The sequence below is a fragment of the Alosa pseudoharengus genome, unplaced genomic scaffold, assembly GCF_046254945.1.
Source record: "Alosa pseudoharengus isolate Yale_2024_CS ecotype anadromous, Long Island Sound unplaced genomic scaffold, YU_APseudo_1.1 YU_APseudo_1.1_scf_18, whole genome shotgun sequence".
In the NCBI taxonomy this organism is placed as follows: domain Eukaryota; kingdom Metazoa; phylum Chordata; class Actinopteri; order Clupeiformes; family Clupeidae; genus Alosa; species Alosa pseudoharengus.
In genome coordinates this window covers 30,826,345-30,848,844 of record NW_027468650.1, presented here as the reverse complement: position 1 = coordinate 30,848,844, position 22,500 = coordinate 30,826,345, and the positions used below count along the sequence as shown (strand labels likewise).

The following is a 22,500-nucleotide window of genomic DNA, read 5'->3' as shown; positions in this document are numbered from 1 at the left end:
ATGGTTGTAATCAGAGAGTATGTGGAAGATATATATATATATATACACACACACACACACACACACACACACACACACACACACACACACACACACACACACACACTCCTCAAGGCTAATCTGACAGTCGGCTGAAGTGACAAGAAATGTGTGTTTACCGCCACGTTTTATGGGGAAATGGAGGAGACTGTCTGAGCACTGAGCATTGTACTCCACTCTCACTGACAGCAGGCTGGATTAGTATGCCAAAGGGCTCCTAATTAAATAGTGACACACACGAACAGCTTCTGCTGCCGCTGATGTGCAGAGCAAGGAAAGTTGTGTGTCTAGTAGAATTCTGCAGACTCTCTCTCTCTGTCTCTCTATCTGTCTCCATCTGTCTCTCTCTCTATCTGTCTCTCTCTGTCTCTCTCTCTCTATCTGTCTCTATCTGTCTCTCTCTCTCTATCTGTCTCTCTCTGTCTCTCTCTCTATCTGTCCCTCTCTGTCTATCTGCCTTTTTATCTGTTGATTTATATGACCTGTTCTATGATCTATTGATCTCTCTATCTCTGTATCTGTCCATCCCTCTACCCCTCTATCCCTCTATCCCTATCTCTCACTCTGTCTCTCTTTGTCTGGACTCCCTGCAGACTCAGGTGGGAGAGTTTCTGGGGGACAACGATCGCTTTAACAAAGAGGTCATGTACGCCTACGTGGACCAGATGGACTTCCAGGGCAAGGACTTTGTGTCGGCGCTCCGTTTGTTCCTCGAGGGCTTCCGTCTCCCTGGGGAGGCTCAGAAGATTGATCGGCTGATGGAGAAGTTCGCTGCTAGATACTTAGAATGCAACCAGGGGTGAGTGCGCTCCCCAGCGAGGTCATCTGATGGGCCGTCTCCATGTGGAGATGGAACTGTGCCGTATTGATGTGGGAGGAAAATGTTCAACCTTCATATCTCTCTCTCTCGCTCTCTCTCTCTCTCTCTCTCTCTCTCTCTCTCTCTCTCTCTCTCTCTCTCTCTCTCTTGTGTGCTCTCTCTGTCTACCAAATTCAGTTTGAAAATTTGAAATTAAAGACACATATTCTGGAAATAAATAAACCTATTTTTCAATTCTAAAATAAAATGTACCATATATATAATTTATGATGCTACCATTCCCTCCCCTACCAACCAATTTCCCACAGACAAACCCTGTTTGCCAGTGCAGACACTGCATACGTCCTGGCCTACTCAATCATCATGTTGACCACAGACCTCCACAGCCCACAGGTAATGGCTCATCAAAAAACCCATCTGGACTTAAAGCATGCTGATATTATGTTCACATATCAAACCGGACAGTCAACAGACATTATGAGACAGAGGTGCAGAGAGTGTGTATCATGACGAATTGATCATGACGAATTTTATGAAAGTCCTACGGAGTGTCTTTGATAAGTGATATCTTGCCATTTTACTCTGATTTGCTGATTGCTGGGGGAGTTTTGGAAAAGAAGAGCATCTTTATCATATTAATCTTTCTTTTGGAAGGTAAAAAATAAAATGACAAAGGAGCAGTACATCAAGATGAACAGAGGGATTAACGACAGCAAAGACCTCCCAGAGGAGTATCTGTCAGCCATCTACGACGAGATTGCCGGCAAGAAGATTTCTATGAAGGAGACAAAGGAATTAACCATCAAATCTAATAAACAGAGTGAGTTCTCTCCTCTCCTCTCCACACTCTTTTCCTCTCCTCTTGATCCTCCTCTTCCTTCTCTCCTTGTCTTGTCTTCTCTCATCTCTTTTCTTTTTTCCTCTCCTCTACTCTCCTTTCAGCTATCCTTTCTGCACCTTCTCTTTGCTTCTCTTTGTCTTTTCTCTTCTCTTCTTTTCTCATCTCTTCTTTTCTCTTCCCCTCTCTCCTCATGTCTTCCCTCTCTCTCCCTTCCTCTCTACCTCGTTGTGAACACAGACATTTTCTTAAATATGGCATCTGATTGAGGTTGTCATGGCTTATTTTACAGCCAGTGCAGCCCCTGAATGACTTGTTTGATGGAGTTATGAATCAGTCGTCTGATTCATCGTCCATAGATTCCATCTCCAGTGGCGTGACTTGCCTGGCTGAATTAGCAGAAGCCGTTTGAAATGGAGGGCACTGCAGCCTGTAGGAGGTGAATGAGTGGGCTCCAACATGATGCCTGGATATCAGCTGTGATTGGCGTTAAGTGTTTGGAGTGATTTGTGGTGGATTGGCGTGATGTTATCATAGTTCAGATGGATCCAGAGAGAAACAGGACATTTTGAAAATTGTGTTTGGTTTTGAAGTGGGCTGCCAGAGTATTAGGCTCTCTGATTCCTCTGGCCCTTTATCACCATAATATCTGACAAATATTTCCATCATATTGAGTGAGTCAGGATGTGGAACTGTTTATAAACAGGATGGGAAACTCATCATGATCTAGATTATCATTTTAGGCTTAGCCATTCGGAAGTAAACATCTGCTGTATATCATATTAAAGCATGAAGTAATGTTAAACCTTATGGAGTGAAGTAGAGAAACTTTAAAGGCAGTTGTGAGTTGGCCGAGGTGGAGCATATGGGATCATAGCATTACTCTTCCACCTGTTCCAGACATGGCCATTTACAAGCAGACGTGTGATGTTACACATAAAACCATAGCCACATGTAAGGACTTAAAGGTGTGTGGAGAGTTTAACGTGTCTGCGGTGAGGCTTTTGAGGGAATCGTAATGCTGCTTTACGCCATGCTAAGCATTATAATTCTGTTCTGGTCTAAGCAGGAAGTCTCAAAGGCAGATGTAGGATGGCAGAGGTGTGAAGTGTATGGGATTATAGTCATCTTCTGTAATCCAAGGACTAGATGACTAGTCCCAGGTGTGGTCTGTGAGAAACAGACTCCTATGGAACAACACATGACACATTTGATATCATAAAGAGTTTTGAGAGAATAAGGTATTGCTTCTGGAAAGAATGCAGGAGTTGTTGGGAAGTACTGTAAGTAGCAATTGTGTCCATTCTGTCCTTGTCTCCGATATGGCCAGGGAGAGCCACATAGAGTATAACCTTTAAAACATACAAATGTTAAAGAGAGAGTGTGGGACTCTCTTAAAGGAGCGCAAACGTAAGAAAGAGTTGTGGTAACCCTGCTGTGCTGGCCTTGCTGTCCCAGATGTTGCCAGCTAGAGGCGTCTGCGTAAGAACACATAAAGCATTCTGCCATACAGATCTTTGAGAGTGTGAGGGTGGTGAAGGCGATGTATGTTTTGATGGTGTATAGATGTTAACACGCTGTTTGTTTGTTTGTGTGTGTGTGTGTGTGTGTGTGTGTGTGTGTGTGTGTGTGTGTGTGTGTGTGTGTGTGTGTGTGTGTGTGTGTGTGTGTGTGTGTGTGTGTGTGTGTGTGTGTGTGTGTGTGTGTTGTACAGGTGTGGCCAGTGAGAAGCAGAGGCGGCTGCTGTATAACGTGGAGATGGAGCAGATGGCCAAGACGGCCAAAGCCCTGATGGAGGCGGTCAGTCATGTCCAGGCCCCCTTCACTAGCGCCACACACCTGGAGCACGTCAGGCCCATGTTTAAGGTAGAGTACATACACAAACACAACACACACACACACACCTGGAACACTTTAGACCCATGTTTAAGGTAGGGTTCACAACTCATTTTTTAGGTTGAATACACATACATTCATGAAGTATTTATTCGTCTGCACACACACACACATGCAAATTCTTATACTTTAAAAACATGTGCCTGGCTGGCCTAAGCACCATATTTATGGTTCAAGGTTGTAAACCCCTCTTTAAATCTGAGTTCAAAAACCGCCACACAAGGTCTCATCCTGTGTACAAATAACAATAATGTTACAGAAAACGTTGTAATTCTTTGCTTAAAACACAGTCTTCAGGGAGCCATCGTGATTCCTCAGGCTCTGTGGTGCCCCCTCCTCTCAGAGGAAGCAGTTTCTGAGTTGTGGCTGTGCCGTTTTGCCCTAGTTACGTCTGCTCACTTAGTGGTGGTCTGGTCTCATCATTATTGATTTGATCACTGATTTCTTCAGTGAAGTTTTCCTCACTATTGATTTGTTCACAGATCCCCACGATGCTGTTTTCCTCACTATTGATTTGCTCACCGATCCCCACGATGCTGTTTTCCTCACTATTGATTTTTTCACCCGCTGATTTGCTCATTTAAAGTTTTTCTCATTGATTTGCTCTCTGGTTGTCACAGTGCTGTTGTTTTTCTCAGCGATGTTCTCTCTCCTCCTCTGACTCTCCACCTCAGGAGAATGTGGAGGCTTAGATCATGGCTCTGCCAAAACTGACCTGTCTCCTCTTCCTCCTGTTCTTCTCCTCCACCTCATCTTCCTCATCATCCTCTTCCTCCTCCTCTTCAGCTGGCATGGACTCCCTTCCTGGCGGCCTTCAGCGTGGGCCTGCAGGACTGTGATGACACGGAGGTGGCCTCACTCTGTCTGGAGGGCATCCGCTGCGCCATCAGGATAGCCTGCATCTTCACCATCCAGGTAACTTGACCCAGTCCAGCCCAGCCCAGCCCAGCCCAGCCCAGCCCAGCCCAGCCCAGCCCAGCCCAGCCCAGCCCAGCTCAGCCCAGCTCAGCTCAGCCCAGCCCAGCTCAGCCTCCATCTATTAGCTGTTTTGGTTCACTTTTATTAAAGGGTTTGGCGGGTGCCCTTGAGGACGGAGTTCCTACTCCCCACTCATTTCAAAGTCAATCTCTACTGTCCTCTCTGAATTAAAGTCAAAAGCCCTAAAAAGAAACCAAAAAAAGTAACTACAGTAGTTGTGGCTCCTTGGCACATAACACACAGTGTGCTTGGTAGGGGTGTAAAAAAGTCTGTGCATTCTTTAGTGTTTCACTGAATTGTTGCTCCTACAGATATTTTCACTCACAACCAACTCCTGTAAAGCCAGGCCTTGGAGAATTTGTGCCAATAATAATTTGGGCTAATTTACCACATATAAAAAATCGAATAAAAGGGAAATTTGTTTTTGAGCCGCAACAAAAGTGGCCTTGTTAGTTTTAATGGTTTGTGTCATCTCTGTCAGTGATGAGATGTGACTGGCTGTCACTTAGCTGAGAGAGCAGCAAGGATACAGGAACTTAATTCACTTAATAACTGTCCCCGAAATATTGCATGTCATGAAAATGACAGTGTCATCATCACTGTCCTGACACACACACACACACACACACACACACACACACACAGATACAAGTACATTCAGACACACACAGACTCAAACACCTACATTCAAAGACATTCTCTCTCTCTTTCTCTCTCTCTTTCTCTCTCTCTCACACACACACACACACACACACACACACACACACACACATCGTCAGGAGCAAAGAGTGCAAAGAAGGGTATACACAAGGATGAGAGGCTGTTAGAGCATTAAGAGCTGTGAGCGATGTGATGAGGAGATGGCTTCTTTTGAGGTTGGCTTTGCCAGTGATAAATTGCAAAGATCGAAGACTCCTCTGAGAACTCCCACTAGGTGATAATTGAAAAACATAATTTAAAATGCATGAAAAATGAACTGTGGGTTAGCACTGTTTTTTGAATCTGTCTTTGTCTAAACCCTCTCTAGAAAAGCTAAATGTGATTATATAAGTATTCATTACAGTCATGATTAATGCCTACTCTCAGTTTTTCTACAAAACATTTATGTGTCGACTTAAGCCAGTGTGGAGAAATGTCCCACATTGCGAGTGTGTGCGGGTGTGCGTGTATATGTATGTGTAATGTATACATAATAAATGGACACCTCCATGTAACTCTGCTGGTACGTCCCCCTGTCCTGCCCTCTCCTTCCCCTGCTGCAGCTGGAGCGGGATGCGTATGTCCAGGCTCTTGCTCGCTTCACCCTGCTGACCGCCAGCTCGGGAATCACTGAGATGAAGCAGAAGAACATCGACACCATCAAGACCCTCATCACCGTCGCCCACACAGACGGAAACTACCTGGGCAACTCATGGCTTGAGGTCAGCTAACTCAGCCAAACCCGCCCAGGAATATGAATTTAAACAAGCTTTCTGCTATGGTCTTTTGTTGGTCATTGGTTTTAGTGAACTGAACATTTAGACACTGTAACAAGTGGAAACTCTATACTGGATTTGGATGCACCTTTGATATGCAGAGACATGGGAGGGTTTTGACTTGATATTCAGGGATGCTTTGTATCATTAATGTGATCTTTAGCACAGAGATAGCAGTGCTGTTGCCAATAGCTAATAGTGCACTTATTAGCCACTAGAACCGTATGTGTGTCTGTGTCTGTGTGTCTGTGTGTGTGTGTGTGTGTGTGTGTGTGTGTGTGTGTGTGTGTGTGTGTGTGTGTTCCTGGTCTGAGGTCAATGTAAAGTGTGAATCTCTGTGTTTTGAGTTGAGTGTAAAGTGTGTCTCTCTGCCTGGGTGCCCTATAGATCCTGAAGTGCATCAGTCAGCTGGAGCTGGCGCAGCTCATCGGTACTGGGGTGAAGGCCCGCTACATCTCAGGGACGGTGCGCAGCAAAGACGGCTTCATCACCAGCACCAAGGAGCAGAACTCCGACGAGTACCTGGGGCTGGGTTAGTGTTGAACACACACGCACATACACACACAAACACACACACACACACAAACACAAACACACTCCCACACCAGCACTAAGGAGCAGAGCTCCGACAAGCACCTGGGGCTAGTGTTGGACACACAGACACACACACACACCATACAACACACACACACACACACACACACACACACACACACACACCACACCAGCACTAAGGCACAAAGCTCCAATGAGTACCAATATGAAACTGAGCTCTAGCAAACACTCAGGCCTGAGTCAGTGTCAGGTGCATAGACACATACAGTTGCACATACACACACATAAAAGCAAACCTGTATGCACCAGTGTTGGGCAAGTTACTTCAAAATCGTAATGTATTATGCATTACTTATTACGGTCATTTCAAAGTAAGTTGTTACATTATAATAGTACTGTCTCTGAATTGTAAGGCATTACACTACTATTGCATTACTTTTAAGTTACTTTCACCAAAATATCTAGAAATATGGATTTGCCATTCTAAATGCAGTTTATTACGCTCAATGCAGCTCATTGCTCTTCCAATGGATGGAGATGTGGTATAGCATAATGACTGAGCTAGGCTTAAGTCTAACAACAGTAGAATGCAATAGGCGCAGTGGTCATGTTGTAATACAAGGAACAATCATAGTCAGAATTTTATTAAAAACCGACAAAAGGTCAAAGTCTGGTAAATTGTGATATAAATACTGTAACCTAGGCCTGCTCATAAAAATCAATAGAGAGCCTACTATATTGTAAATCAAAGCTTAATAAAGACATGTCAAGATGGTGGCATCAGTGGCGATTCTAGACATTTTTACCAAGGATGGCACTGGTGAGGCACTGATTAATTCAAGGGTGGCATGAGGCAAAACAACCAGATAAACAGAAACAGGCTCAAGATGTGAAATTAGCACAAATACATTAGTGAAACCAGACACAAACACCATACTCATCAATTGAAAGAAAAAAAAAACACAAATACCTTACTCTCACATAAAATGTCTTTGTATTTGAATAACATAATACAAACATATTAAAGTTAATTATCTAAGTTGTCTGTCCCTGGGCTATGCTGTGCTAAAACAAATTCCATCATGGGGACATTAAAATATAATCCATTTTATTCTATTCTATTAAATGAAGATATACAAATATACTCATCCAATACATTTTCCCCCCACAATAACTTATATCTATGTGCATCTATTTTTGTAGCTGTTAAAATAATTTGACCTGCTTTTTTGTCTATTTGTTTATTTTCTTTAAAGTTCTCAAGAAACTTGAGGGTGGTATGAAGGAGTGTATTGTGTATGTGAGCAATTTCATCTTCCTAAATCTCAATATTATGATCACAACAAGTGTGGGCAAATTATTAATTACATTTTCACGAGGGGTAACTTGTTGCAGGGCAACCACATAACCGGTTCCATGTCTTCCGATTGGATGATTAATGATCAGTAAAGTTCTCAAGAAACTTGAAGTTGGTATGAAGGAGTGTATTGTGTATGTGAGCAAACATTGTTAACGTTGCACATGGGGCAACTTGTTGCAGGGCAACCAATTAACCGGTTCCATGTGTTCGAATTGGATGACTAAAGTTCTCAAGAAACTTGAGGTTGGGATGAGTGTGTGAGCAACCTACATGTTACTTATCTGCCTGAATCTCAATATTCTGATCACAACAACTGTGGGCAAATTACAAGTTAGCACCAGTGCTGCATTCATTGTTTTTCACTTTTATAATCACATCACCAAAAGTAGGTTATTGGTTTTACCAAAAGTATTTGGCAGTATTTTTAAACTACAAACCTATAAAGTATTTTGATACAAAATACGATGCCATTTTTTTTCCAACTAAATAAAATACAAATTTGTATTTTAAATACATCAGACATGCCTATCCCTGGCTGTTGGCTGCAGTAACTCAAGCTAGGTAGTACTTATTGTTTTGTGTTTATGTTAGTTTTGATCCAATTTGACAGCTTTGCTATGTTGCCCACCCAAAATTTCTACCAGCCCACCCAAATATAGTAGCCTAGCCTAGGTTAGAACCAGCCATGCCCTGCATGGAGACATATTTTACGATAATAATGGAGAAAATGTTAGCAAAACTTTAGGTTTTTGTTAACGGAATCTCCCTCCCTCATTCATCTATTTGCGCAACAGCCCACATTCTGCGTTCAATCCAGCGAGACAAGTGAAATAAATGTTTTTTTTTTTTTTAAGCAGACATCGCCATAGGCACGATATTTAGGCTACCCCTGTTAGGCATACAAAAAGTTGCGAATTAAGGAGTATTTCCTGATCGGGGAAACCTATCGGTCCGCGGTTCTATAATATCATTCAATTGTGCCGCAAATTAACAGACAGAAGTGGGGCGTAATTTAAATTCATGGCTCTGTAGACCAGCAATCTACTTGTCGAGGAGGCTCTTAATTTGAGAAACGCTGCAGATCAGACAGAGAAAGCTCTGGGAACAGAACGCAGGCATATGATTTTGTTGTCACGCGCTACTATGGAAAATGAACTTTATAAAGACTGCCTCGGCCAATAAAAAAAAAGGAAAAAGTATGCCAGATGGCCAGTCCAGCCCTGTGTTCAGGAATTATTTAATTATTAAAAGCAAAAGTGGAACGTGCACAATGTTTCATTTATCCCTCCTGATCGGGACGAATAAAACAGGTATTGGGGACGAAATAAGCATACAGTTTAGCCAAAGCTATGTAAACTTCCAATAATTTCAATATTTTACAACAAATGCTTGACTGATTGAATGGTCATACATGTCATCAGAATATCGCTACCTGTAGCCTAGATGCGACGAGTGTTTAGTGACTTAGTTAGTAAGCTTGATGAACCATAAATGAAAAGTTTTTCTTAACATTACATTAGGACATTATTACCATTAAACACTTTTACAAAAGTATAGGCCTAGCCTACAGTTAACACTTAATGACCTATCAAATGTCGGCGACTTAAGTGTGTGATTAGATAAATAGGCACTGGCAGATGCAATAGGTAAATAGATATCTTTGCGTGTTAGCACAAGCAGTAGGCCTAGCCTGTAGGCCAATAAAGGCAAGCGTGTTTGCCACTTACATTTCTGACGTCTGATACTTCAAACTGCTGCAAGTGCATCAAGAAAGGTCCTGCCTTAGACCATGTTAATGGCCAATTGTAGACTAAGATTTGGGGGTGGCACCTGGGGTGGCCAATCGAATCTCAAGGGTGGCCTGTGCCACCCGGAGCCACCCCTCTGACTCCGCCCCTGGGTGGCATTTCGGTGCCCTAAGTAAGTGGCTTTGAGTGAGTGACATTTAAATGATAACTCAAACACCTAAAGTAAAATAAAAGGCCTATTATTTACAGACCATTAGTGTGTGTTTTTAAACATTAATTTCTGAAGAAATGCTGTTTTCTTATAAATGGTGCACTATCACTTTAAGAGCATTGATCTTTACGTTCTCATAATGCCCTTTTGCCAGCTCTTGTTTATAAGCCTTGTTTGTTGAGTTACATTGATAGCACAATATTAACAATATGCACAATGTTAAGTTGTTTTAAGCAGCCTTCATTGCTTTGGAAAGTATGCAATAAAATGTTGCTTCACATTTCGTTTTGCAAATAAAAGTGAATTATGAGCCTGGTAGCCTATCCACCTAGCTATCTGAATGGATTTTTTTTGTCGACTCGGCATATCATGTGCTTCATGTAAATGCTTGGAAAACGAATTATTGAAGACCCACCAATTCTATTCTACTAGTACTACGTGGTGGAGATTGAGAGGACCCAAAAAGTATTCAACTTGCATGTACCATGGTGTTAGTGCATTCTGACATTGTAAACGTTATTGATGAAGAATGAAACGCAGTTTGCAGTAAAGCTACTATTCATTGGTTACATTTGGGTGCCTCCTCTGTCCTTTGCCCTACGCAAAGTGCGTGATGCGCGTGGGAGCGGTGGCACTGCCAGGCTACACAAGCTTTATCTGCATTTCTATCCCTAAATGCTATTTCATTCAAGTTCACAGCTCAAAGCTGACATGCACTAGAAGAGCATAGTTTGTGTTTTATCAAGAATCAAAAAGATGCGTGGCGCCACTTTAGATGTTTCATTAAATGACTTGTGCTATTTCGCGAGGCATAGTGAGATCTTTCGGTTTCGCACACAAAGTGCACTAAGTATTATGTTCTTCATATCCTTGTCTCTGAAAATAATGAGCGTAGGCTTATGTCCATCCCGCAAATAGAGTCCGACTTCGAGTCTGCTGCAGCCACAGTCTTCTTCAACCAGTATCAGGAGATAACATTCTACTATTTTGCTCGGATTTTTTCTCCTGCTGTTCTCGCGGTGGTGTTTGCGAATATGTATCAAAACAAAACACCGCTTAATTTTGGGTTAAAATGCATTGTAACGTGCGTTACTGAAGTTTGTACCGAGTAAAATATTACCCTTTTTTTTGTAATGCCTTACATTACCGCGTTACCGCAAACAGCAATATATTACAGTAATTACATTACTTTTGTAACGCATTACTCCCAACACTGGTATGCACATATACATACTGGAGACACATACAGTCTGGTATACTGCATCATGCTCTATTACACAAGTATCCATAATTGGTTGACCTGTAGGTATTATAGGTTATCAGCAATTTGAATTTGCTGATGGGTATGGCGGCCATGTCAAACTGTGGAATAGAGTTAGATCTTTTTAGCACTTTATCAAAGGGGGAGTTCAGAGCGGGTGAACTTTCCTCCACTTCTTTGAAGCTGTTGCTCTGCGTCTCCCTCACAGAGGCCTTGAGGGTGGGGGCAGATTTCTGATACCGCGGCAACGTAATGACTCCGCTCTCATCTGCCTCACTTGTCATTTGGTTCACAGTGGGGGGGACTGTGGATCGTAAGCAGATCGCCAGCATCCAGGAGTCCATCGGCGAGACCAGCTCACAGAGTGTGGTGGTGGCTGTGGACAGGTAAGGAGACAGTGGACTGATGTACTGTACACGGTCAATCACACATCACTGATTTCTTCTGCTGCTACATCTTTGGCTGTTTGTGGATAATCAACACTGACACATTTTTTTGGGGGGGGTCTTGTTGTAGGATATTTACAGGCTCCACCAGACTGGATGGCAATGCAATTGGTAAGTAATGTACAGTTTGTACACTACGCCACTGTGCATTATGGCACACTCTACGTAAAAGACATTATTATTCCACTACACATGACACATTATCACTATGATTACTTTATTGAATAATTGGAAACTGGCCTAGGATGAATGATGAAGTGTCTGTGTGCATGTACATAGATTGAACAAAAATACACTAACCACATATACTTAATACATACTATAGACATATACTAAGTAAAGTACACATACATATAAGCACCGTTCAGCACCATTTTATTACACAGACATGTGGTCATCTGAGTCAGTATAATTGTTATTGCATAATCTACATAGAGGCTTGTAATTGGGCCAAAACGATGATGAAACGAACTGATAGTGGAATGTATGAGTGATAGTAATGTATAGATGAATGTGTGAGTGAATAGTAATGTATAACGGAATGGTAATGTATAGATGAATGTGTGAGTGAATAGTAATGTATAGATGAATGTGTGAGTGAATGGTATTGTATAGCTGAATGTGTGAGTGAATAGTAATGTATAGCTGAATGTGTGAGTGAATAGTAATGCATAGCTGAATGGTAATGTATAGCTGAATGTGTGAGTGAATGGTAATGTATAGCTGAATGTGTGAGTGAATAGTAATGTATAACTGAATGTGTGAGTGAATAGTAATGTATAACTGAATGTGTGAGTGAATAGTAATGTATAGCTGAATGGTAATGTATAGCTGAATGTGTGAGTGAATAGTAATGTATAACTGAATGTGTGAGTGAATAGTAATGTATAGCTGAATGTGTGAGTGAATAGTAATGCATAGCTGAATGGTAATGTATAGCTGAATGTGTGAGTGAATAGTAATGTATAACTGAATGTGTGAGTGAATAGTAATGTATAGATGGAACACCTCACGTGTGATGCCAATTGTGTGGCTCCTTGTGCCCCCAGTTGACTTTGTGCGCTGGCTGTGTGCCGTGTCCATGGACGAGTTGGCCTCGCCTACACACCCGCGCATGTTCAGCCTGCAGAAGATCGTGGAGATCTCCTACTACAACATGGGCCGCATCCGCCTGCAGTGGTCCCGCATTTGGGAGGTCATCGGGGACCATTTCAACAAGGTAACAAACGGCCCTCCCTTTCTCGCTGGGTCCAGTCAAGTCCATCCAGCCGCCCGTCTCAATAATAGATCAGTGGGAAAAAAGAGCCAAGAGGTCGAACGTGCTCGTGTACTCTTTTGGTGCTGATGTGCTCAGGCTCAGTGGAGCAGCGCATCTTTTATTTATCCAGGGATTGTTTCACAGCAGTGTGTGTGTGTGTGTCTTTGTGTGTGTCTTTGTGTGTGTCTGTGTGTGTGTCTGTGTCTGTGTGTGTGTGTCTGTGTGTCTGTCTGTGTGTGTGTGTGTGTGAGTGAGTGAGAGAGAGAAAAGTGTGTGTGTTAAAATGTCTTGTCTCCCTCTCTGTTCCTCTGCTCAGGTCGGTTGCAATCCTAACGAGGACGTAGCCATCTTCGCCGTGGACTCTCTGCGGCAGCTGTCCATGAAGTTCCTGGAGAAGGGGGAGCTGGCCAACTTCCGCTTCCAGAAGGACTTCCTGCGGCCGTTTGAGCACATCATGAAGAAGAACAGGTGAAAGACAAACGCAATAGAGAGACCCAGACATTCATTACACACTCAGCATGGCCACATGAATAAAACATGCCCCTTAGAGAGAGAGAGAGAGAGAGAGAGAGAGAGTGAAAGAGAGTGAAAGAGAGTGAAAGAGAGTGAAAGAGAGTGAAAGAGAGAGAAAGAGAGAGAGAGAAAGTGATCAGACTGAGAAATTCAGTCAGTGTGATTAAATGCTAATTGGAAGTGAGATGCTAGCCTGCTTGATTAGTGGCGGCTGAAGTGGCTCTCCATAGTGGCGGCTCCCAGAGGCCACTGAAGGAGCGCTGGCATAATGAGGGGAGAGAGAGGGCAGTGGCTCTACCCAGGACCTGCCTAGTGCGGATTTGTGCCCTGCAGTGTCCAGTGAAGTTTCCACATCTTCTCTCTGAGGTTAACTTGGGAGTAGAGTCCGAGATGACTGTAGAAATGAAATCCTAAATTTTCTGTGGTGGGTTAATGCTGTCTTAAAAAGAGCACCTGCATTGCTAAAATGAAGGGGGAAAAACACAAAGTGTGTGCCCAAGTGTGAAGTCAGCAGGAGTTAAATCACTCTAGCAAATTCAGTCACTGCCAGATGCACCATCACAAGGCAGACATGTTATCAACCACTACAGTTAGTTTTTAACACACACACATACACAATGAAATGCTGTTGAAATTGCAAAAGGTTGCTCTATATATATGAGAGAGAGAGAGAGCTCTCTGGGCTTGTAAACTCCTTAGCTGCCAGGCTAACCTAAGCTCACCTAAAATAGGCCAGACAACCCCCCCCCCCCAAACACACACACACACACACACACACGCCTCTGCTTTCTCCTCAGGCTGCTTGGCCCGCCACCTCTCAGTCTTTCTCTCCAGTCTGCTTTTGTCCCCCCTCTCTCTCTTTCACTCCCCCCTCTCCCTCTCTCTCTTTCTCTCTTTCTTTCTCTCTCTCTCTCTCTCACTCCCTCTCTCTCTACTGTGCTACTGTATCTCCCTCCTCTCACTCTCGGCCATTTACTCCGTCTTAGTCACCTGTCTTTCTCTCTCTCTTGATCACTCGCTGTGCCTTACCTCTCTCTCTCTCTTTCTCATCTCTCTCTTTCATCTCTCCGTCTGTCTTTGTAGCCATCACAGAGAGACAGGAGGAGACATTCCCATGAGCTCTTTAGTAGAAAAGAGCCTCTCATCTAAGAGATGACGTGAGCACTGACCTCTCTCTCTCTCTCTCTCTCTCTCTCTCTCTTTCCCCCTCCCCTCTTCTCCCTTTCTTTCTCTCCCTCCCTCAGATCTCCCACCATCAGGGACATGGTGGTCCGCTGCATCGCTCAGATGGTCAACTCTCAGGCCGGCAACATCCGCTCCGGCTGGAAGAACATCTTCTCCGTGTTCCATCTGGCGGCGTCTGACCAGGACGAGAGCATCGTGGAGCTGGCCTTCCAGACCACTGGACACATCGTCAGTAAGTAGCAGAGCTCCCCTGACCCACACAATTACCATATGATAATATGTCATAACCATATGGTCTCATGTGTGTGGACAATAGTCTCTAGATCAGGGGTACTCAATAGGCGGACTCCGGTCCGCATCCGGACTCAAACAACATTAAATACGGACCGTCACCTAATCGCTATGCTGATTTACTCAACCTACCTACACTAAATTTTCCGAAAAATATTCTGTTAGGTGGAGAGCAGGGTCAATCACAGCAACTGTGACAGCAATGTCAGGCTACTGGCGGCATGCGCTAGCTGTCTAGCACTCGGGTGGATGGTAATCTCTCATGATTGTTTGCGAGTTGCACAGACATAGACATTCAAACTGAACGATTGACATTTTTCCTTCTGAAAGTGTGAAAATGGCTCGCTCAAAGCTGGACTTAGCTGGTCAACAGCAAGAGAAAAAAAAACGTTGACTGTGAAAAGATTGAGATTCAGGGCCGAGCATAACCCGTTATTTGGAACAGAAAAATAGGCCTGGCTGGCAGCATTAATTGCAATGAGATTCACAGCCGAGCATTACGCAATATTTTACAGACACATCCTAGTAGGCTTCTGCCTGCTCCTCCTGCTGAAGGTATGGAGATAACAAACAGAAACACAGTTCTGAATGGCTGGTGGTCACTTCTCCCATTAACACCACATTGTTTTGTGTAGTTTGAGACTTATGTGGATTTGCGGCTCTTCTTGGAGTTCTGTAGCCTACTTAAAAAAATCTTCCAGACCTTTGAGTAAATGGAAATTTCATAAGTGGACCTTTCAGGTTTACATTTGAGTGCCCATGCTCTAGATTTTGGTACCTTGTAAGATTTAAGCTGTCTCTGCATGTGAAGTGTCTGTGGAAAAGTGCGAGCTGAATCAGTTAAATGGGTGCAATCCCATTCCTGCAGTGCAGCATGTTTTTAACCCAATAGAAGTGTTCTAGGAGCACTATCAGAACATCCAGGCATCCAATCCATCCAATACTTGATGGTTTGTTTAGCTTGATCACTGTGATACAATTTCACATGCTCTTTGTAATATGCTTCTCTTGGGTTTGACACCTCCTTGGGGGCATAAGTACTAGTAAAAAGGGACCTTCTTCACTTGAATCAAAGCATCTGCCTGCCTTAATCAACCCAGTAACTGATTTGATTTTATTATTTATTTATTGTTTTTTGTTTTGTTTTGTTTTTCCGTCACAGCGAATGTATTTGAGAAGCACTTCCTGGCCACCATCGACTCCTTTCAGGATGCGGTCAAGTGCCTGTCCGAGTTTGCCTGCAATGCCTCCTTTCCTGACACAAGCATGGAAGCCATCCGCCTCATCCGACACTGCGCCAAATATGTGTCCGACCGGCCACAGGTCAGTGCTGGAGAGACAACTTGAGCCCTTTACTGATAGCGCAGCTTTATTGTTGGCACAGGGAAGCTATGACAATGGCTGGTCGGAGCCTCATGGAGCCTATAGACTGTTCCGTGGTCGACCCTATTGTGTTCCTTACTAGGATTGTGTTTCTAATAAACATGCTAAATGAGCTAACATATAGATCATTAATTAATTACATTAGTATTACTGGCCCAAAAAACATGAAAGATGAAACATTAACAGGCAGGCTACACCAGGCAGGTAACTGAAGTGTTCCGTTTGCGGGGCGTAAAAATAGTTTTAGAAGACTGGTGTAATATTTTCTAATGTATGCCCTGCTACCGGATCTGGTGTAGCCAGTTCCATTGATTATAGCGGAAGCTAATTGTTGCTGCATGCGCTCCACGAACGGAACGCTTCAGTTAAGTGCCTGGTGTAGCCTGCCTGTAAAATGTCATGTAAAAAGCATGGAGACACCCTAAAGACCATATTAAACTGCAGCATGCAGGCAGCATGTTAAACTGTGTCTCAGCCCGCTGTGCTGTGCTGAGCTGAGCTGAGCTGAGCTGAGCTGAGCTGTGCTGTGCTGTGCTGTGCTGTGCTGAGCTGTGCTGTGGTGGATTGGGCTGCTTCAGCAGCTAGCCGGAACATGATGATTTGGTGCGCTTATGCGTGCTTTAGCCGACAGTCCTGCTGCATGGGTCTGGGTGGGGTTAGTGATTTTAGCCACAGAAAACTACTGCTGCTGCTGCTGTGAGAGGGGGCTGTCGTGTGTGTGTGTGTGTGAGTGTGTGTGTGAGTGTGTGTGTGTGAGTGAGTGTGTGTGTGTGTGTGTGTGTGTGCATGTCCGTGTGTGAGAGAGTGTATGCGTGAAATGGCTGGCTAGATTGAGTGGAAACCTCCAGTGATGTGTAAATAGGGCTTAGTGTGGGTTTCTTCATATTTATTTACTTATTTATTCCCCCCACTGCAGCAGTTTTGAGAATCGCCTCTCTCTCTCTCTCTCTCTCTCTCTCTCTGTCTCTCTCTTTCATGCACTCTCACTCTATGAGAGTCTATCTATCACTCTATCTACCTTACTTCCTGCTTCCCACCCTCCTTCCTTTCTGTGTTTCTTACCTCTGCTTTTATCCACCTCTATCCCTCCTTCCAATCTCTCCCCTCTGTCTTTGTCTCTGTGATGTGTTTGTGTGTGAAAAGGTTAGTGAATGGTTTGGTCATGGTTAGTGCTCAACCTCAGACGCCTCTCTGTCTCTCCCAGTCGTTCAAAGACTACACCAGTGATGACATGAGCGTGGCCCCTGAAGACCGTGTGTGGGTGCGGGGCTGGTTCCCCATCCTCTTTGAGCTCTCCTGCATCATCAACAGGTGCAAGCTGGACGTCAGGACAAGGTAACCAGGAAGAGGAAGCGCACACACACACACACACACACACACACACACACACACTTAGCTGGCCATCGTGTCCATGACTTGCTCCAGACAGGGGGTAGGGTGGGGGTTTATGTGGCTGTGGAGGCTGATGCGATTGCACACAGCTGGGGGTGTGGTGCCCTGATATTGGGGTGATACCAGCTGCCTACTCATGTTGTTGGACATGTCTTTCTTTTACTCGCCCTGTAAAGAAAAAGGGGTTGTCTATTTGTTCGGTGGCCATGACACACACACACACACACACACACACACACCTCTGTGTTTGAGTGCTCACACTCACACACTGCAATTTACCCCATTACATGATGTTGCATGATGTTGATTATACTCAAAGTAGACCACTACGAATGAGTTGTGATTACAGTCCCATTCGCCTACATCTATTTTAGAGCGATGTGTTAAAGGGCTATTTTGATAGACACAGGGGGGAGTAAAATGGACACGGCACATTACTGACCCTAGGCACTCCACCAGAGAGACCCTTATGTCGATGGGCAACCACTCTGAAACTCTGCTGGGCAGTAACCAGCACTCTTTCAGAATAGACATTCAAAGAACACTGTTCTTATATATTACACTTAATAATGTCCTACTATTATGGTGGAGATCCCAATGGCTCTGTGTACCATGTACAGTGTATGTAATACTGAGCGCTTGAGTTCTTCTACCTAAACAGTTGTTAATCATCAATCATCAATGTCCCTATTGGTTTCTAATATCCTAAAATATGTGACTGTCTCTCTAAAGAAGAGCTCTACACCTAAATCATCCCTCTACATCCCACTAGCCTGGTTTGTCTCCTCTTGTCCTCTGACACCTGTATTCGATCAGCTCTTTAAACAGGAACTCTGTGCAGTCTCCTCTTTATGGCTGAGCATTTGGGTCTTAAATAAACCCATAAAATCAGATGAGCAAAAACATTTGGCCAGTGAAGTCCTTTGTATAACAAAGGGAGGGGGCACACACACACACACACACACACACACACACACACACACACACACACACACAGGTTTCCATTGAGCTGTGCTAAACCTGTTTGCCTTTGCTGTGCAGGGGCCTGACGGTGATGTTTGAGATCATGAAGACCTACGGACACACCTTCGAGAAGCACTGGTGGCAGGACCTGTTCCGGATCGTCTTCAGAATCTTCGACAACATGAAGCTGCCTGAGCAGCAGACAGAGGTCAGTGATTTGAGACTTGAACTCAGCACTGCACACAGTTAGATCATAACGCTGTTATGGTGCAATATTAAACTCATAAATAAGTAGGCAGGGCCGTGCCAGGAGAAGTACTGGGAAGCTGTGTGCAATGCTAGAGATACAGCCATTTTTAAAAGTCGGAACAGAACAGAAAAGATCATGAAATGTAGTGAAATATTTAAAGAAAATACAAATATTTGAATTGTTGAAATATTTACAATTGTACAATATTTAAAATGTTGTCATAATGCAATAGTCTGTTGAAATTTATTTCAAATTTGAAGCATTTTCTCATTCTGAAATGTGTCTTTTTTTCTTTCTGTGCTCGCAGAAAGCAGAATGGATGACCACAACCTGCAACCATGCACTTTATGCCATTTCCGACGTGTTCACACAGTACTTTGAGTCCCTCAGTGACGTCCTGCTGGATGATATCCTCGCCCAGCTTTATTGGTGTGTCCAGCAAGGTGAGTGGTCATGGGTATATATATTATATGCTTCAGTAGAAGAGTGGGCAAACACACATCTAGGTCCTTATGAGTTTCTGGCACTGACAGCAATACATGGAATTGCTTCATGGTTATCAAACCCATAATCAATGGGTCCTTTCTTATGCTCATGTGGTAACCATGGTTACCGACCCCATCTCACTGGGCTTACATCTGTTCGGTTTCTGTTGCAGATAATGAGCAGCTGGCCAGATCGGGCACCAACTGTCTGGAGAACGTGGTCATTCTGAACGGGGAGAAGTTCAGTCCAGAGACCTGGGACAAGACCTGCAACTGCATGCTGGACATCTTCAAGACCACAATCCCTCACGCGTAAGAGATGAGTCCACTGACAGGGCTTACAGATTCATCAAGACACTCAAGTCAAGGGTTCAAGGGCTGTATGCACTGAGTGCAATACGATAGCTCTTTCTTGCCATGTAACACTCTCACAGGAAGCTACACCAGACACATACCTGAAGTATTCTGTTCACAGAGTGTGTGCTGCAGCGACTCGCTTACACTATAATCATTGGAACTGGCTACACCAGACGTGATGGCGGCACGTATATTATAAAAAAATTAGACCAGTCTTCTAAAACTATTTTTACACTCCGCAAATCTAGCGCTTCAATTGTACATCTGGTGTAGCTCGGCTGACAGACACTTAACATCGGGGCTTAACTGAACCCATAAAAGCAGATGTGTCTGTGAAGTCCACTGCTCACAAGGACATCCTGCCACAATTGCTTGTCTTCATGACTTACGGTCTTGTGACCAGAATCTTAATCAGCTTTTTTGGTGTTCTGTCAAATGCTTAGGCTCTTAACATGGAGGCCGGAAGGTGATATCACACATATGGACTCAGACAAGCAGCTGGTATGTCAACAAACATCAAATAGTTTTATAAAATGTCTAGGTTTCATAGATTCTGGCTTGGGTACTTCTTAACAACTTACAGAGAATGGTGCATTGCATATGAGTTAAGGCTTAATAAGCCTAAGCCTTAATGGTTTAATATATAATGAAAAATGAGCTCATCAGTACTCAGTCCTGATGTAGTCTTGATTTCTGCAATTATTCGACAGTCATTTCAGTAGTCATTTCTGTGTATTACTCAAAGTATTGTTTAATTCAATACTCCATTCAGGACTCAATTTCCCAGAAGTCAATAGACATCCAGGCACGCACAGAAGATCAGCAGTCCATCAACAGCATGGAGAAGGTCCCTATGGACAACCGGAGACAGTCTCAGTTCAGCACAGTCTCGGGCATGAATGAGGACGGCCCCAGAGCAAGGACCCCTACAAGTAAGTTCTGTGCCACATGGAAAGTCATGCTACAGTACTACTAATACGCCTTTGTAAATACAATAGTATACAAATGACTAAACCTTATTATAACTTAATTAGAAAACACAAAGTTAAATTTTTGCTAATTCTTAAATTAGATGTGTGTTTAGGCTGTTTATCACTTTTCCCAGCATGCCATTTTTTTATACACAATGTTTGCATCAGTGGGATTTGTTTGGTTTGTTAATGGAAGCAGAGTAAATATGTGGTGTTTGCCCTTGGAGAAAACTGCTGTTGAGCAAGTAACATTTGGTAAATGATGTAGAACAACACAATGGATCGTTTCCATACCTTGTCGTCATCTTGTGTGTGTGTGTGTGCGTGTGCACAGAGATCCTGGAGCAGAGGTTGTTCGCTGCCCTCCTCATCAAATGTGTGGTCCAGTTGGAGCTCATTCAGACCATAGACAACATCGTCTTCTTCCCTGCCACCAGTAGGAAGGAGGACGCTGAGAACTTCGCCGCTGCTCAGGTGAGTCCCCCTCCACTGCAGCATTTAAAGCCTGTCACATGTACTTCTCCTTATCTTCCTAATGAGACCTTTCCTAATTTCACTATAATAACTTATTTACTTATTGATGGAGTATTTTTTTTTATTATTTTCTACCATTAAATTAAATATGATGACAGCGATACCCTTTGAATTGACATCTACAGCTGTAGGTCTCTTTCTCTCTCATAAATCTTTCATTTAAGTAATGTAAATTTATTCAGTGCATTTTTGGTAGCAGAGTATGACTGAGATTCAAATCCCATGCTGATCTGCTGTACGGTGAAGCTCTCTCTAGGATTGTCTGACCTTTTTAGTTGTTAGTGTCACGCTTCGCAAACTCAGCCAGGGGAACCACTGTGGCGGTGTCTGTGCATCGTCTCCAAGTTACAGTATCTCCAGGGCCAATCTATTTCTGGGCCACATCTGCATCCTCTGAAGCCCCCACATGATTTCAGACTTGACAAATTGTGATGATGCGCCTAGCAGATGTTCTCTCTCTCTCGCCCAGTGTGAGCTGTAACTCTGTGTGAGTTTGTGTCTGTCTGAGTGCGACAGTGCAGTATTCCTTCAGAACGCTCTCTACTCAGGCTCCCCTGTGATGTGCCACAATGTTGGCACCTCAGGAGTTGGGTAGTCAGCAGGACTCAGGTCTGAGAACCAAGTCCTGCACTCTCTCTAGGCCATGTTCACTGGAGGTTGTTTACATGTGGTGATGTGCTTGTGTGTAAGCATCTCAGGTAGTTAGTTACTTGTACATGTTGTGCAAGTTGTAGTGGTATTGACTCTCAAGGTGAATTGATATCATTTCCAACCAGTAGTGTAGCTCCTTGCACAACATAATTTTCACAGAACAGTGGTTACTGGTATACATATATGCATATATGATACAAAGTATTTGTACATTATTTTATTTTTAAATTAAATTTTATATTAAATTACTTAAATCAGGAGCACAAAACCTGTTGCCATTGACAGCGGTAATTATATGTTTGCAGCGGTAATTACATGAAAATAATTTACCATAGAACGTTGGGAAATCCCATTCAAGTAAGTGGAGCACTCTACTACTACTTGTGAAGAAACATAAAAAAAAAGTATTTGTACATTATTTTATTGCTTTTGCCCTTGGATCCTTTGGATGACTTTGGAGGTGGGTGGTGGTACTTTAGTGGCCACCACCACCACCAGCCCTTCTGGCCTTCCAGAAGGTTCTGAGTTTCATCCCAGGGGCTGCCACCATTGTGCCCCTGTACATTGTGCCCCTGGCACTTAACCCCCACATTGCCCCAGGGGAACTGGCCCCTGTAGATAGTCCACTGTAAGTCGCTCT

General features: G+C 43.6%; 1 protein-coding gene across 6 annotated transcripts in view; it reads left to right on the top strand.

Annotated features, from left to right (window-relative positions):
* arfgef1 (ADP-ribosylation factor guanine nucleotide-exchange factor 1 (brefeldin A-inhibited)) overlaps nucleotides 1-22,500 on the top strand; it is a 70,790-nt gene that overhangs the window by 40,561 nt on the left and 7,729 nt on the right. For all 6 annotated transcript variants that reach the window (XM_076290908.1, XM_076290905.1, XM_076290907.1 and 3 more), the window contains 20 exons: nucleotides 633-838; nucleotides 1,168-1,252; nucleotides 1,514-1,679; nucleotides 3,412-3,563; nucleotides 4,380-4,508; nucleotides 5,834-5,992; nucleotides 6,434-6,578; nucleotides 11,477-11,567; nucleotides 11,698-11,738; nucleotides 12,677-12,846; nucleotides 13,202-13,353; nucleotides 14,643-14,815; nucleotides 16,037-16,197; nucleotides 17,462-17,592; nucleotides 18,691-18,820; nucleotides 19,170-19,305; nucleotides 19,521-19,659; nucleotides 20,148-20,205; nucleotides 20,477-20,636; nucleotides 21,010-21,149. In XM_076290908.1, the coding sequence (XP_076147023.1) occupies nucleotides 633-838; nucleotides 1,168-1,252; nucleotides 1,514-1,679; nucleotides 3,412-3,563; nucleotides 4,380-4,508; nucleotides 5,834-5,992; nucleotides 6,434-6,578; nucleotides 11,477-11,567; nucleotides 11,698-11,738; nucleotides 12,677-12,846; nucleotides 13,202-13,353; nucleotides 14,643-14,815; nucleotides 16,037-16,197; nucleotides 17,462-17,592; nucleotides 18,691-18,820; nucleotides 19,170-19,305; nucleotides 19,521-19,659; nucleotides 20,148-20,205; nucleotides 20,477-20,636; nucleotides 21,010-21,149 (2,724 nt within the window). The remainder of the gene's footprint in view (nucleotides 1-632; nucleotides 839-1,167; nucleotides 1,253-1,513; nucleotides 1,680-3,411; nucleotides 3,564-4,379; nucleotides 4,509-5,833; nucleotides 5,993-6,433; nucleotides 6,579-11,476; nucleotides 11,568-11,697; nucleotides 11,739-12,676; nucleotides 12,847-13,201; nucleotides 13,354-14,642; nucleotides 14,816-16,036; nucleotides 16,198-17,461; nucleotides 17,593-18,690; nucleotides 18,821-19,169; nucleotides 19,306-19,520; nucleotides 19,660-20,147; nucleotides 20,206-20,476; nucleotides 20,637-21,009; nucleotides 21,150-22,500) is intronic.